At 55.5% G+C, this 15,608-nt stretch overlaps 1 protein-coding gene across 2 annotated transcripts in view; it reads left to right on the top strand.

Moving 5' to 3' along the window:
• Hspg2 (heparan sulfate proteoglycan 2) overlaps positions 1 to 15,608 on the top strand; it is a 101,420-nt gene that overhangs the window by 70,847 nt on the left and 14,965 nt on the right. For both annotated transcript variants that reach the window (XM_052716882.1, XM_052716881.1), the window contains exons 45-74: positions 226 to 345; positions 447 to 599; positions 678 to 820; positions 1,334 to 1,469; positions 1,551 to 1,705; positions 1,992 to 2,142; positions 2,841 to 2,986; positions 3,066 to 3,201; positions 3,982 to 4,133; positions 4,262 to 4,397; positions 4,489 to 4,640; positions 5,247 to 5,376; positions 5,571 to 5,722; positions 6,072 to 6,210; positions 6,295 to 6,446; positions 6,923 to 7,058; positions 7,172 to 7,323; positions 8,040 to 8,178; positions 9,309 to 9,460; positions 9,656 to 9,800; positions 10,774 to 10,919; positions 11,235 to 11,376; positions 11,845 to 11,996; positions 12,277 to 12,418; positions 12,535 to 12,675; positions 13,292 to 13,426; positions 13,560 to 13,741; positions 14,310 to 14,505; positions 14,703 to 14,882; positions 15,133 to 15,393. In XM_052716882.1, the coding sequence (XP_052572842.1) occupies positions 226 to 345; positions 447 to 599; positions 678 to 820; positions 1,334 to 1,469; positions 1,551 to 1,705; positions 1,992 to 2,142; positions 2,841 to 2,986; positions 3,066 to 3,201; positions 3,982 to 4,133; positions 4,262 to 4,397; positions 4,489 to 4,640; positions 5,247 to 5,376; positions 5,571 to 5,722; positions 6,072 to 6,210; positions 6,295 to 6,446; positions 6,923 to 7,058; positions 7,172 to 7,323; positions 8,040 to 8,178; positions 9,309 to 9,460; positions 9,656 to 9,800; positions 10,774 to 10,919; positions 11,235 to 11,376; positions 11,845 to 11,996; positions 12,277 to 12,418; positions 12,535 to 12,675; positions 13,292 to 13,426; positions 13,560 to 13,741; positions 14,310 to 14,505; positions 14,703 to 14,882; positions 15,133 to 15,393 (4,554 nt within the window). The remainder of the gene's footprint in view (positions 1 to 225; positions 346 to 446; positions 600 to 677; positions 821 to 1,333; positions 1,470 to 1,550; positions 1,706 to 1,991; positions 2,143 to 2,840; positions 2,987 to 3,065; positions 3,202 to 3,981; positions 4,134 to 4,261; positions 4,398 to 4,488; positions 4,641 to 5,246; positions 5,377 to 5,570; positions 5,723 to 6,071; positions 6,211 to 6,294; positions 6,447 to 6,922; positions 7,059 to 7,171; positions 7,324 to 8,039; positions 8,179 to 9,308; positions 9,461 to 9,655; positions 9,801 to 10,773; positions 10,920 to 11,234; positions 11,377 to 11,844; positions 11,997 to 12,276; positions 12,419 to 12,534; positions 12,676 to 13,291; positions 13,427 to 13,559; positions 13,742 to 14,309; positions 14,506 to 14,702; positions 14,883 to 15,132; positions 15,394 to 15,608) is intronic.

Genomic DNA, 15,608 nt, shown 5'->3' with positions numbered 1-15,608 from the left:
AATCCTCTTCTGAAAAAGAGGAAGGAGAGCGCTGTGGGCAGGTCCTAGGTAAAGGAAGCAACAAGGCCCAGGAAGTTTTCAAAGCCCCCTCTGGCTACTGGGTGGACAAATGGCTATGCAGGGCCGGAGCAGAAGCAGAGGCTGGCGAGGGGCTACAGCTGTGAGCTAGAGAACAGTCCCCACCCTGATCGTATCTCATCCTCCCTTCTCCCTTGTTCATCTCAGGCACCTCAACTCTCCCTATGGCCTCCATTCACCCGCCGCAGCTCACCGTGCAGCCTGGACAACTGGCCGAGTTCCACTGTAGCACCACAGGGAACCCCACACCCACTCTGGAATGGACAGGTGAGGTCGTGATGGGGGTGACACTCAGACCCTGGCTCTCCTGAGAAGGAGGACGGGGCAGGAGCGGGACCAGGGTGTGCTGACCCTTGTCTCCACACCAGGGGGTCCTAGTGGCCGTCTTCCTCAGAAGGCTCAGATCCACGGTGGCATTCTGCGCCTGCCAGCAATCGAGCACTCAGATCAGGGCCAGTACCTGTGCCGCGCCCTCAGCAGCGCTGGGCAGCACGTAGCCAGGGCCATGCTTCAGGTGCACGGTGAGAGGGCAGGGCTTGAGGTGGAGGTGGGGCTGGGGGCGGCTTAGAGAGGCATCCTCACAGGGGTTCTGTCTGCAGGGGGCAGTGGACCCAGGGTCCAGGTGAGCCCCGAGAGGACCCAGGTGTACGAGGGCCGCACAGTCAGGCTGTACTGCAGGGCGGCAGGAGTGCCCAGTGCCAGCATCACCTGGAGGAAGGAGGGAGGCAGCCTGCCCCCACAGGTGAGCCAGCCAGCTGTCCCAGGCCAGTGGGGTCAACAGAGTCCCAGCGCTCAGCCACCTGTTCCTCCGTGTTCTCTCTCTCCTCAGGCTGCCTGTACCTCCTTCTTAGGTCCTGTATCCTAGTCACCCTTGTACCCCACTCACCGCCTACTGCCTGACTCCATGGTCTCCAATTCCATATGCCTCTATTCTAATAGTTTCCAATTCTATGGGGTTTTTTTTGTTGTTGTTGTTTTGTTTTCTGGTTTTTTCAAGACAGGGTTTCTCTGTGTAGCTTTGGTGCCTTTCTTGGAACTCACTCTGTAACCCAGACTGGCCTCGAACTCACAGAGATCCGCCTGCCTCTGCCTCCTGAGTGCTGGGATTAAAGGTGTGCGCCACCACCGCCCGGCCCCAATTCCATGGTTCTTGAAGCTCCACTGGGCCTTGATCTTGGTGTAGCACTTACTCCTTCCAAGTCTGCCCTGGCAGGCCCCCACCCAAGTACCTGAGCACTCTCTCTCCATGTGGCAGGCCCGGTCGGAGAACACAGACATCCCCACGCTGCTCATCCCAGCCATCACACTTGATGATGCTGGCTTCTACCTCTGTGTGGCCACCAGTCCCACAGGCACTGCTCAGGCCCGCATTCAGGTGGTCGTCCTCTCAGGTATGGGGCCTCCGGGGCTGACAGTATGGGTAAGGTGAGCCAAGGCTCCTTTGAGGTGTGCTTATCCGACTGTGGCCATAGCCACAGGTCCCAGGTCGGTGCCAGTCAGGATCGAGTCTTCGTCGCCATCTGTGATGGAAGGACAGACACTTGACCTCAACTGTGCAGTGATGGGGCTGACCTATACCCAGGTCACATGGTACAAGCGAGGGAGCAGCCTGCCTCCCCACGCCCAGGTAGGAGGCTTTTCCAGCCTGGGACTGGAGGACCAACCAAGGCACTGGCTGTAGATAGCCTTGTGGAGGGGGAGGGGTGTTGGGAGGAGGTGGATTTGGTGCATCAGCTGCCAAAGCTCTCCTGTGCTGTAGGACCAGGACAGTTCCTTCCCTCCCGGCTCCCAGCCTAGTGTCAATGGCTCTGAGTGGAGCCTGTGAGTTGGATGACTAAACTACTGAGGCTCAGAGGGAGTGGTAATCACAGCTCCAGCCCCCTCCTCACTTACCTCTGCCCCACCTTGCCCAGGTCCACGGCTCCAGGCTGCGACTCCCCCAGGTCTCACCAGCGGACTCTGGAGAATACGTGTGTCGAGTAGAGAGTGACTTGGGCCCCAAGGAGGCTTCCATTGTTGTCTCTGTCCTCCACAGCATCCATTCAGGCCCCAGCTACACCCCAGGTGAGGTGTGAGCGGGGTTGAGAGGGACAGAGGCATAGGCTCTCCCAGCAGCAGGGAAGGATGCTGTGATCTCTCAGGGCCATCAGTATGCCGAGGCATCCTGTTACCCTCTGCTGCCTGCTCTGGAAGCCAGAAGTCTTGGGGTAGAGTGGATACTGATCCAGCTTGCCTCAAGCCCCATAAGACTCTACCTGCAAACAGCAGTGGTGTGGGCTTCCACACTGAACCAGGAGTTTGGCTGACCTGGGTTCAAATCTGGACTCTGCCCCTCTTTCAACTTTGAGCTGGGTCTTCGACCTCTGGCAACTCCATTTTCCTGCTCTGAGTGGACTGTGCCATTTGTAGGTTACCTGCTGGGTATGGGTGCAGTTTTAATTACCCGTCAGGTCAGGGTGTGCTGAGCTTGATGGGAACTGTGAAGCTGTCAGGGTATGCTTAGGTGACATGGGCCCCGTGAAGCATGTTGGGAAACTATGGTAGGTGTTCTGAGAAGGGAGCAGCATTATTACTATGTATCCTCTTGCCTGGCCTGACAAAGAAAGTTCTTGGAGTCCCTACACTGGTCACTTGAAGGTCACAAGGGCGGATAAGCCTACAGCCCTGGAGCTGGAGGTGGAGAAAGAAAGGGTACTCACAACTCTGCTCGGGGTGCCCGTCAGGTTCAAAGCTGGGGCTCTAACGACTCTCTCTGTGCCCAGCCACCAGCAGCACCATACCCATCCACATTGAATCCTCATCCTCCCATGTGGCCGAGGGGCAGACCTTGGATCTGAAGTGTGTGGTGCCTGCCCAGGCACAGGTGACATGGCGCAAACGTGGAGGCAGCCTTCCCGCCCGGCACCAGGTAAAGCCACCCCAGGGCCAGCCTGCTAGAGGGGACACTTGGGGCCCTGCCTAACCCTCAGTCCACCCCATCCACACAGACCCACGGTACCCTGCTGAGACTGTACCAGGTGTCCCCTGCTGACTCGGGCGAGTATGTGTGCCATGTGGTCCTTGGCTCCGAGCACATAGAGACCTCCGTTCTGGTCACCATTGAACCCGCTGAATCCATCCCTGGTGAGTGACTCCTAGTGACACAGGAGACTGTGAGAGGCTGACACCTTCTAGGGAGCAATGTCCCCATGTGTGACTCCTACTGCTAGCTGGGGATAGTAGGCCACTCAGGCTCTGGCTTGAGGCAGACTGCTTTGTCTGAATGACCCAGATTTTCTGTCCTGCGGTCCCTGGCCATGTCACTTCCTTGGTTTATACCCCTGCTTCCCCTTCTCCACCTGAGCCTTACTGCTGGCCTGTCTTTTGTTTGTTTGTTTGTTTGTTTGTTTTTCAAGACAAGGTTTCTCTGTGTAACAGCCCTGCCTGTCCTGGAACTCGCTTTGGAGACCAGGCTGGCCTCGAACTCACAGAGATCCGCCTGGCTCTGCCTCCCGAGTGCTGGGATTAAAGGCGTGCGCCACCACATCTGGCCCCTGCCTGTCTTTCACTCTGTCTCTTCCCACTTCCTGTGTGGTGGTCCTCCTGGGTCCTCCAACAGAGTCACTGAGCTAAGGGCTTCAAGCCAGGCCTGTCAAATTTCTGAAATGGGCCGGGTGGTGGTGGCGCACGCCTTTAATCCCAGCACTCAGGAGGCAGAGCCAGGAGGATCTCTGTGAGTTCGAGGCCAACCTGGTCTATGGAGCGAGATCCAGGACACCAAAACTACACAGAGAAACCCTGTTTAAAAAAAAAAAATTCTGAAATGGGGGCCTGACCTCAGATTACAAGGCGGAGCCAGCTCCAGGAGGGATTTCCAGCCCTGTCTCTTGGGAAGTATCTGCACCCTTTCCCCTGTCTCTACAGCCCGTGAACTCGTCCTGCCTATCAGAATTGAGTCTTCATCCTCCACAGTGGCTGAGGGTCAGACACTGGATCTCAACTGCGTGGTGCCAGGCCAAGCCCACGCACAGGTCACATGGTACAAACATGGGGGCAGCCTGCCTGCCCGACACCAGGTACTCACTCCTAGAATGTGGAAGGGCACATGGGTGGTAGGTTAGATAGGGGTCACAGTCTGGTAGGCAGGTATAGGACCCCTGCTGGGCTCTGGAAAGCCCTCTTATACCGTTCTCATGGTGTCCAGGTCCGCGGCTCCCACCTGTACATCTTCCACGCCTCTCCAGGGGATGCTGGAGAATATGTTTGCCGGGCAGGCAATGGGCAGGAGGCCACCATCACCATCAAGGTCACAGGCCACCACGGGGCCAATTTTGCCCACCGTGAGTAGCTCACTTGGCTGGGCTGGGGTGTGGAGGGAGGGGAGACTGGGGTGGCTTTAGAGACTTTATTTGACTGTGACTTTTCCTCCAGCCCCGAGTAGCGCGCCACCCATTCACATCGAGTCCGCATCCTCTCATGTGGCTGAGGGGCAGACCCTGGATCTAAACTGTGTGGTGCAGGGACACGGACACGCCCGGGTCACATGGTACAAGCGAGGAGGCAGCCTGCCTGCCCGGCACCAGGTAGAGGACAGGGGCAAAGGAGCCAAGAGGAAAGAGGATGCTGGGTGGGAGAACTGGCGGCATTGGGCCCTGTTACTCAGGTGTGTGGCTATGGCTAGACCTAAAGCCTAGGCCGGGCCACCCTAAGTATGAATTGCATCTATCACCCTGGCTTGTGATCTTAGGCAAGTTGCTCAACCTCTCTGTGCTGTAGGTTCAGGGTCTACAAGGAGATAGTAGTCCCTGTTTTCAGAGCTGTCTCGGGACCAAGTTCAGTTGTGTATTCGCAGGGATCTCAGCGTGCAGAAGTACTGAGCCATCGTTGCAGCTAATCAGCTTGTGTGCTGGGGTTTTGACCTTTTGGCCCCCACTGACCGCATCATGCACTATTTTATGTGGCCCTGAGGTGGGGGAAATGTTTACAATCATCAGACAGCCACTGCAGAGGGTCTTGAGTGGGATTGGAGTGTGTGTGCTTAGCATTGATGTAGCGTGGGAAGATGCACAAGACCCAATCGACCCAGAGCTGATGGCCAAACCCTGGGGCTCACAGAGGGCAGAAGATCGTGGGGGTTGTGTTGGGGTCCTGGGGGAACTCCCCCCCTGATGCCACCTTCTCTCGGCCAGACCCATGGCTCCCTGCTGCGGCTGCACCAGGTGTCTCCTGTCGACTCAGGAGAATATGTGTGCCGGGTGGAGGGAGGGCACATGCCTCTGGAGAGCTCTGTCCTGGTCACCATTGAGCCTGCAGACTCTGGTAAGTAGCCATGTTGGGAGGGGACGGGAAGTGGATAGGGCTGGATACCACAGGAGGAGACTCTCCGCTGCAGCCATAGCAGGACCCAGAGGTAACACTGCCTACCGTGCCCCCACGAGTCCAGTGGGCCCCCCGTCCCCACCCACACCTCTCTCTCATCTTCTGGAGACCGACACTCTGCCCTCTGTTGCTAGCACTCAGGGTCACCCACCCAGTCCGAATCGAGTCATCTTCCTCCTATGTGGCCGAAGGGCAGAGCCTGGATCTGAACTGCCTTGTGGTGGGGCATGCTCACCCCCAGATCACCTGGTACAAGCGAGGAGGCAGCCTCCCTGCCCGGCATCAGGTAGGAGGTGGGAAGCAAAGGAAGGGACCACAGAGCCCTCGCAGCTGGCGAGTAGAGAGCACCGTTCAGAGGCACTCGCCACTTACCTGCTGGGTGACCGTGGGCAAGTTGTTGGACTTCTCTGAGTCTTAAGGTCACCTGTCAAATGGACTGCCTGTCAGCAAGTGCTGGCTGAGTCTCTGCAAGCCCTGTGTGTGGCAGGTGGCAGGCTCAAGGCCACTTAACCGCTCATAACCCGTATAGTCCCTCGCTAACTAGGCTGGGAGGGAGCCAAGCAAGGGAACTAGAGTCCGGTGAGTGGCCGCCGTGCTGGTCTCTGAACCTGGCGCCTCTGCCCCACTCCTCTCAGGTACATGGCTCAAGGTTGAGACTGCTCCAGGTGATTCCGGCTGACTCCGGGGAGTATGTATGCCGAGTGGTCAGTGACTCCGGCACCCATGAAGCTTTTGTCCCTGTCACCATCCATCAGCACCTCAGACCCTCCCACGGTGAGTGTCTTAGAGATTGCAGTGAATAGCAGGGGCTGTGAGGGGCCCAGCTGCACCCTCAACCTGCATACTGTCTCATCCCAGCCCAGAGTGTGGTGCACCCGATTCGCATTGAGTCCTCATCAACCTCACTGGCCAGTGGGCATACTCTGGACCTGAACTGCCTGGTGACCAGCCACACACCCCACACCATCACCTGGTATAAGCGTGGAGGCAGCTTACCCAGCCGGCATCAGGTACAGAGCTAATAGATAGGACAGCAGTCTGGCAGGAAGTCCAGAGTAGATCCTAACCCCTAGTCCTGCACTCACTCAGTCACTCAACAAGCACTGAGCATCTCTGCTGGCTAGGCTTTGACTGGCACTAGGGTATAGATTGATCCTGCTGGTCCTGGTTCGAGCTCCTCTGAAACCACTGCATGTGCCCGGGACTGCTGAGCCCTCATGCAGCTAGTGGTCTAAAGGAAAGGTGACATACTAAATGACAGCAGGGTGTGACAGGTGGGACGCACTGTGGGGGCTCTGTAGGCCTTTGGAGGGGTGAAGTACAGGAACAGCACCAAGACTAGAGGGTCCTTCCCAAGACCCAGAGGGTGTCACACCAGGAGCCTCAAGAAGGCACCGAGGGTACCAGGGTACCAAGGTCGGGGAGGGGACTTCCGGGATCCAGTGTCTGCAGGGCCTATGATACTTAGGTGTGACCTCCATCCTAGATCGTGGGCTCCCACCTCCGGATCCCTCAAGTGACCCCAGCGGACTCCGGAGAGTATGTGTGTCATGTCAGTAATGGCGCTGGCTCCCAGGAGACCTCACTGGTTGTCACCATCGAGGGCAGAAGTTCATCCCATGGTGAGAATGTGGTGGACGAGGGGCTGGACGAGTGAGTGTTGAGAAGTCAGGGGTCCCCAGGATTGTCACTATTGTCTGATTGCATTCTCTCCCCTACCCTGCTCTGTCCCCAGTGCCCAGTGTCTCCCCACCAATGAGGATTGAGACCTCATCTCCCACAGTGGTGGAAGGACAGACCTTGGATCTGAACTGTGTGGTGGTTGGGCAGCCCCAGGCCAGCATCACGTGGTTCAAGCGTGGGGGCAGCCTGCCTTCCAGATACCAGGTACCAAGAGGAACTGAGGCAGTGGGGTGGCCCTTTGATCTCTCAGGATGGCAGGGCTCCTTCTCATGCCCAGTGCACTCCAGCCATCTGGACTTTGGGTAGACGAAAGGCAGCCTCAGCAAGGCTGGGAATGTAGCTCAGCTGGTCGAGTGCTTGCCTTACATGAGAACTCCCTCCCTAGCCCCACATAAAACCGGAGGTTGTGCTGTGTTCTCAGGAGGTGAAGGCACAAGGATTAGAAATTATCCTCAGCTGTATAGTATGTTCTCAGGCCATTCTGGTCTGTGTGAAGACCTGAGTTCAAGTCCCAGCACTCATGTAACAAGCCAGGTATGGTCCTGCACCAACCTGTAATGCCAACACTGAGGCGGGCAGAGACGGGGTGCTTCTGGGGCTTGCTGGCTGCCAGTCTAGCTGGCAAAACACTCCCAAGTTCACAGAGAGACCCTGTCTCAAAGGACCAAAGCAGACAGTCATAGTGGAGAATATCTAATGCCCTCCTCTGGCCTCTGCACGCATGTACAGGCATGTGAACCAGCACATACATATTCATACACACACCATACTCACACACAAACATACACACTCACAAAAAAACACATATGCACAAAAGTAAATAAGATAGCCTCAGCAGGCCTAGCAAGGGAAGCTGGAGTCAGTGGAAGCCCTGTGGCTGCTGACTCCAGCTCTGTCTGTCTTATCCCCGCCTGTCCCAGGTCCATGGCTCTCATCTACAGCTACACTATATGTCATTGGAAGACTCTGGCGAGTACGTGTGCCGAGCCAACAACAACATCGATGCCCGAGAGACCTCCATCATGATCTTGGTCTCTCCCAACACCAACAGCCCCGCTAGTGAGTATGACTCCTGATCCAGGAGAAGAACAGGGAAACACAGTTTCCCTAGGAACAGCCTTGCGCCAAAGCCCACAGACAAGGGTATAGGTGAGAGCCAGGGTTTACAAAAAGTGTCTGCGTTCAAATCCTGCTGCGTCACTCCAGGACTGAATAAGCAACACTTTGCTCTCAGCCTCAGTCTCCTTGACCATGAAATGGGGACACAGATCACTCCTGCCAAATAACACTTTACTGTCTCAATGGCACCCCACTAGCCTTGTGGGGCGGATTATAGTTAATAAGCCAGGCCTGGTGGCAAAGGCCTATAATCTCAGCTGGTTGGGAAGCTAGCACAGGAGAATCAAAAGTTCAAAGCCAGCCTATGCAACTTAGTGAGACCCTATCTCAAAACTAAAGTGAAAGGAGGGCTAGGGATGTGGCTCCATGCTAGGGCGCTTGCCTAGCATGCAAAAGACCCTAGGTGCAGCCCAAGTACTGCAGATGAAAACAGAGAAATTTGATTTGTAGGCTGGGGAGATAGCGCCATCAGTAAAGTGCGTGCCAGGCTCGCATGAGGACCTGAGTTAGCGCCTGCATAAAGAAATGGGATGTGGCCAGGTGGTGGTGGTGCAGGCCTTTAATCCTAGCACTTGGGAGGCAGAGGCAGGTGGATCTCTGTGAGTTCCAAGTCAGACTGGTCTACAAAGCTAGTCCCAGGACAGTCAGAACTATTACACAGAGAAACCCTGTCTCAGAAAAACAAACAAAAAGCTGGATGTGATGTTGTATGCTTGTTATCCTAAGGTTGACCTCTGGCACATACACACATACACACACACACACACACACACACACACACACACACACACACACACACACACTTCATCTTATGCCGAGCATGGTGGCTCACACCTGTAAATAAAAATTAAAGTTCTCATAAAAGTATATTTCCATCATCCCGGGATACAGAATTGTGAGGGTTAAGTGAGTGAGTCAAGGATATGGGCCCTTAGAGTAGTGCCTGGCACCCTGTTGGTGCTTGCCAAGGGATAGCTAAAACTACCATGGGCTATGGGTTTTCTGTTCTGTGGATCCTCAACCCCACTTGAGAGTCTGACTCAGACCAGCCTGCTCTCCTCTGTCCTCAGCCCCAACCAGTGCTGCACCCATCAGAATCGAGTCCTCCTCTTCACACGTGACTGAAGGACAGACCCTGGATCTGAACTGTGTGGTCTTTGGACAGGCCCATGCCCAGGTCACATGGTACAAGAAAGGAGGCAACCTCCCTGCTCATCATCAGGTATAAAATCAGGAAGAGAAATGAGAGAGATGCTGGCCGGGAGTCCTGTTTTGTTCTGCCCAGGAAGGAGGCATGAGACCCTGTGGGGGTGCCTCATGCACCTGGATTGGAGACTGGACCCTGGCTCCCCACCTTCCAGGCCTCTTGGTTGACACCTTCCCTCTGTTCCTCTGTCTTCGCCCCTTCCCTGACCAGGCCCATGGCTCAAGGCTGCGGCTGCACCACATGACCCCGGCTGACGAGGGCGAGTATGTGTGCAGCTTTCTGAGCAGCTCTGGCCCTCTGGAAGCTTCAGTCCTGGTCTCCGTTACAGCATCTACCTCGAATGTCCATGTCCCTGGTGAGGATCCCTGTATGGTTCTGGAAAAAGAGACCAGGGAGGGAGAACAGTAGCGGAGGCGGGGGGGGGGGGGGGGGGGGGGGGGGAGAGGGGGTGTGGGGGTGTTCCAGTGTCCCCGCCTGGAGACACCTGGAGCTGTCACACAAAGAACTTTGCCTCTCCACATTGCAGTCCTCAATGGAAAAAGGATAGTGGGGTTCTTGCTAGTGGGGTTCTTACCCTCTACTGTCTCATTGTATAGGCAATCCAGTAAGGTCCCTAAAGCCTGGGCTTGCCCTGTCGAGGTGTTAGAGGTCATTTGAAATCTGTCCTAATGAGTGGATCTACTAGCTGTGGTATATTAACAACCAGGGCACCTCAGACCTGTTGAGGTTCACGGTAGTTATTACTAGAGTGGGGCTAAGGACTTAAACATTTGAAAAGAGATTCAATTAAAGGAAAACACAGGAACTGACAGTGGTCAGGGGCAGGGACCCAGGCATGATGGAAACTGTGATCAGATGTGATGCCTGTGTTCTAAGATGCCCAGATGCCAATCCTCATGATAGACATGTTAACCACATTTCATCCTGTTAGCTCTGAGGCAGGATGATTGTTCTCCGTTTTACAGTTGGGGAAATGGAGGCACAGAGGCAGCTTCCCAAAGACCCCACAATAAGTGGCCATGTTAGCAGCTGAGCTCCTGCAGTCTGGCCCCAAGGGCTGAGTTCTTAGCTCCCACCTACTGGAGACTGGGAAATGTCAGTGACTCTGGGGAGGGGCCTGACAGGTGCCTTTGGGAGCACAAGGTTGCCTGGGGGTGGGGCTAAGAGAAAGAGGGGCCCCCATCCTCAGGGATTCCTACCTTCCGAGTCTGAGTGGCCTAGAAAGGGAGAGAAGCCACACTCTCCCTCGAATCCAGGCTGCACAATAGGGCACCCGGGAAGAGGCTGAACAGCCTTGCCACTGACCACTAGCTGTGCCCTGGTCCCAGGTGAAGTCCCGCCCATCCGCATCGAGACCTCTTCCTCCCGAGTGACTGAGGGGCAGACCCTGGATCTAAGATGTGTGGTTCCTGGGCAGGCCCATGCCCAGGTCACATGGCACAAACATGGAGGCAGCCTGCCCATCGGGCACCAGGTACAGGGCCTGGAAAGAGCAGCATGTGCCCCTCTTCCTCAGCCCCAACGATCATTTCCTGAGGGTGGCCCTAGCAGTCAGCGATAGTTTGGGGAACATTGTCCAGCCACTAGGGGCAAGGGTTTACCAAACAGACGGGGCACAACAGGGTCACCACCAGGACCCAGCACCTTGACATAAGAGAGGGCACCACTTCCTCAGGACCCTGCTTCCTAAACTCTACTGTCTATTGCGTAAGAAGCAGAGTTTTGTGTAGCCCAGAGTGGGGCATGTGGAGGCTTCTCAGCCCTTCCCCACCCTCCCTCCTCTATGCAGGTCCATGACCACATGCTGAGGCTGAACTATGTGTCCCCAGAGGACTCTGGCGAGTACTCATGTCAAGTGACTGGCAGCTCAGGTACCCTGGAGGCTTCTATCCCAGTCATCATTGAGGCCTCCAACCCCAGCCCCATCCCTGGTGAGTGACATGGAGCGGTGGGGGAAGTGGGGGGCAATGCTTTCCTGGCCTTGTTTTCTCACATAGGGCTTTTATTTTGGTAGGTTTTTGTGGTTGTTGCTTTTTTTTTTTTTTTTTAAGACAAGGTCTCACTTTGCAGCCCATACTGAGTTTTGGAATTACAGATAATTGTCGGTGTCGTTGGCTAGGCATGGCATTGTTCTTGGGGCATTGGCTTTCCTATGGCTGAGGATCAAGCCCACCCAGGTCAAAGCTCCCATGATCTTCTGTGTCTGGGTCCATAGTCCTTCGATCACCCTCAGTCAGTGGGAACCTAGTCCTGGTTTTCGGCAAGACACCTCAGACTCCGGGAAGGGAGACCTCCTCGGTTGATATGGCTCAGCCATGTCACCTCTAAGAAGATCACCACAGTTAGATCCTTGCCCTCACCCCAGGAGCCCTGACTGTTCCCCATCTCTGTGCCTGCAGCCCCAGAACCGGTCCAGCCTGTCTATATAGAGTCCTCCTCCTCCCACGTGGCTGAAGGGCAGACTTTGGATCTGAACTGTGTGGTACCAGGGCAAGCCCATGCCCGTGTCACATGGCACAAACGAGGAGGCAGCCTGCCTGCACGACACCAGGTACTCGGTCAGGGTGGGAAGAAGCCCAGGGCAAGCAAGGTCTCCTCTTGTAGTTTCCTCTGTACCCAGCATTCATGGGATCATGGGAACCAGGTATCCGTCAGGGCTTCCCTCCCAGCACTACATTTCAGCTAGCAGTAAAGAGAATAGGCCGGATTTAGAGATTCTGTGTGGGAAGCTCCTTCAGCCCACAGCTGCAGGCCTGGCTCCTAAGCCTCGCTTGGGAACTTACTTCATCTCCAGAACCCTTGATGGCTTCCTTCTCTTCCTCTTCTGGCAGACTCATGGCTCCCTGCTGAGGCTCCACCATATCTCCCCTGCTGACTCTGGCGAATATGTGTGCCAAGTGGTTGGTAGCTCCCACCCTGAGCATAAAGCTTCCTTCATAATCACTGTCCCACCCAGTGCAGGGTCTTCCTACCGTGAGTATGGGGAATGCCTGGAGTGGGGGAGGAGGCCTGGAGCCCAGGCCTGACCTACCTGAGTGTAGCCAGCCCACCCTACTGAGCCTCGAATCGGACCCTTGGACTCCATCCAGGCCTCAGGAGCCCTGTCATCTCCATTGAGCCACCCAGCATCACAGTGCAACAGGGCCAAGATGCCAGTTTCAAGTGCCTTATCCACGAGGGAGCAGCACCCATCAGCCTTGAGTGGAAGACCCAGAACCAAGAGCTGGAGGGTGAGTGGCTAGCTGCCTGGGCTGGAGGCAGGAGGGAGGGCCATCGGGTGGGGGAGGGTCAGGACAGAAAGCTGGGTCCATACCATGTTCTCAAGTGGCTCTGAGTGAGGCTTGAACCCATCCATATAGTGATGGAGCAGGACCTGGGAGACTCCAAGGGCTCTCACTTACTGCCATCTGTGACTTAAGTCCTATGCCCGGGCCCAAAGGATCAACAGTGGGCTATCCCTCCCTCCCTTCCCTCTCTTAGTATTGATGTGATAAAATACCCTGATAAAAGCAAGTCTGGGGGAAAAAATGGCACTTATTTCCGGCCACAGCTTGGGGGTTATGCTCCATCAAGGCAGCAAGAGCTGGAAGCAGCTGGTCACGTGACATCCGTGACCAGGAAGCAGGGAGGGATGATTGAATGCCCGTGTTCTGCTCACTCTCTCTTTTCATGCAGTCCAGAATTCCCTGCCCAGGGAATAGCTTTCTCCACAGTTAACATGAGTCTTCCCACACCAGTTAACCTAATCTCGATAATCCCTCATAAGACTGTCTCCCAGGCTGGTTCTCGATCCTGTCAAGAGACAGCTAACACTAACCATCACACTTTCCCAATGCAACCCTGCAGACAACGTCCACATCAGCCCCAATGGCTCCATCATTACCATCATGAGCACCCGGCCCAGCAACCATGGATCCTATCGCTGCGTGGCTTCCAATGCCTATGGTGTGGCCCAGAGTGTCGTCAATCTCAATGTGCATGGTGAGAGACACCAACCCATGGCTCTGCCCCGCCACTGCCAGCCCTCTAAGTCAATTTCCACATAAGAATGGTATTCAGTCGTGGACTGTGATTCGGATGTAACCCACAGCTCTGCATGCCATTCCTCCCATAGGGTCTCCTATAGTGTCTGTGCTGCCTGAGGGCCCTGTGCATGTGAAGTTGGGTAAGGACATCTCCCTGGAGTGCATCAGTTCTGGGGAACCCCGCTCTTCCCCCCGTTGGACCCGACTCGGCACCCCCGTGAAGTTGGAGCCACGAATATATGGGCTCATGAATAGCCACGCGATGCTGAAGGTGAGGAGGGGGCTGCTTCATGTCTGGGTCTGAGGTCCTTCCTGGGAGCTGACTGAAGCAGGTGCCTAGAGGGAGCATAAGTAGATGGACAGAGAAGAAGAGGTTGGTGGGTAGAAGAGTGAAGGAAAGGAAGAAAGAATGACTCCGAAGCCTGGGTGGACGGGTACTTGAGTGATGGGTAGGTTGGTAGCTAAGCATACGGGTGGTCTCATGGGAAGTTGTGAAGGCGGGCCTTCCAGCAGCACACAGAGGAGCAAAAAACAAAGGAAGGCATCTGGGGATGTAGCTCAGTTGGGAAAGTGTTCGTCCACCATGCACCAAATCCTGGCTTCGGTCCCCAGAACTACGTAAACAAATCATGGTGGCATGTGCCTGTACTTGAAGCATTCAGGGTGTGGAGGCAGGAGGATCAGAAAATCAAGATTGTCATCAAACATAGAGTTCAAGGCCAGCCTGGGCTACAGGAGACCCTAGCTCAGAAAACAAAAACGATAATCAAAATACAAAGGAAGGGATCAATATCAGTGTTCTCTTCTGGGCACCCCAAAACCAGACCATTTTCTTCTAGATTTTATCAGCTAAACCATCAGATGCAGGCACCTATGTGTGCCTAGCCCAGAATGCCCTTGGAACAGCACAGAAGCAGGTGGAGGTGATCGTGGACACTGGCACTGTGGTCCCAGGTGCCCCCCAGGTCCGAGTTGAAGAAGCTGAGCTGACCTTGGAGGCTGGACACACAGCCATGCTACACTGCTCAGCCACAGGTATGGTGGGGACCCACAGAAAGGCAGAGCAGTACTGCTCTGGGGTTTGAATTCATCTGAAGATGATGTCATGCCCAGGAAGCATCCACTTAGCCAGTCCCATGGAGGGAGAGGTCACTTAGAACCTTTTCCTATCACCCCCACACTTGATTGGTCCCTGGAACAACCTAGTGACCAATGGTATCTTAACCCCATAGGCAACCCCCCGCCCACCATCCACTGGTCCAAGCTGCGCTCCCCACTGCCCTGGCAGCACCAGATAGAAGACAACACACTGGTCATTCCCCACGTGGCCCAGCAAGACTCAGGCCAGTACATCTGTAATGCCACCAACTCTGCCGGGCATGCTGAAGCCACTGTTGTCCTGCACGTGGAGAGTAAGTCTCCCATACCCTCTCCTTGGACTTCTGTCAAGTGTTGCGTGGAGGCCTATGTTCCCCTGAAAAAGCCCCTCTTTGGGTAGAACCCCAGGATCTCCATCCATCCAGCGGACTCCGGAGCCTGTCCTGACTGCCACCCAGGTCTCCTCTTGGTCCCTAGAAGCTTAATTACATTACCTGGATCCAGCTTCCTGTTATGATCCTGACGTCTGCCCTTTCCCACCTGACCTCTGTGCGTGTCCTCCAGGTCCCCCGTACGCTACGATCATTCCAGAGCATACCTCGGTGCAGCCAGGGAATCTGGTTCAGCTGCAATGCCTGGCTCACGGCACACCCCCACTCACCTTCCAGTGGAGCCGTATGGCTGGCGTCCTGCCTAAAAGGGCTGTTGCCAGGAACGAGCTGCTGCACTTGGAGCCCTTGGGCCCTGCAGACTCTGGCCGATACCGCTGCCAGGTCTCCAACAAAGTGGGCTCAGCTGAGGCCTTCGCCCTAGTGCTGGTCCAAGGTAAGCAACTGGAGTCTCAGTGGGAAGCCAGGCGTCCGCTTCCCTGCAGGGCTCTCCTTGACCAGGTACACTTGGGATACAAAGGCTGTTATCCGTCTGTAGTGTCCTTCTCTAAGGCCTGAGGTTACTTCCTTAGCCAGGAAGACCTTCCCTCCATTACTTCTCACAGCTCCCTAGCTTTCAGGCTACTTGCTGCCCTGCCTTATACTCGCCAG

This window comes from Peromyscus californicus, unplaced genomic scaffold (genome assembly GCF_007827085.1).
Source record: "Peromyscus californicus insignis strain IS unplaced genomic scaffold, ASM782708v3 Scaffold_5__1_contigs__length_169319896, whole genome shotgun sequence".
Classification (NCBI taxonomy): Eukaryota; Metazoa; Chordata; class Mammalia; order Rodentia; family Cricetidae; genus Peromyscus; species Peromyscus californicus.
This window is presented reverse-complemented; position numbering and strand designations above follow the sequence as displayed.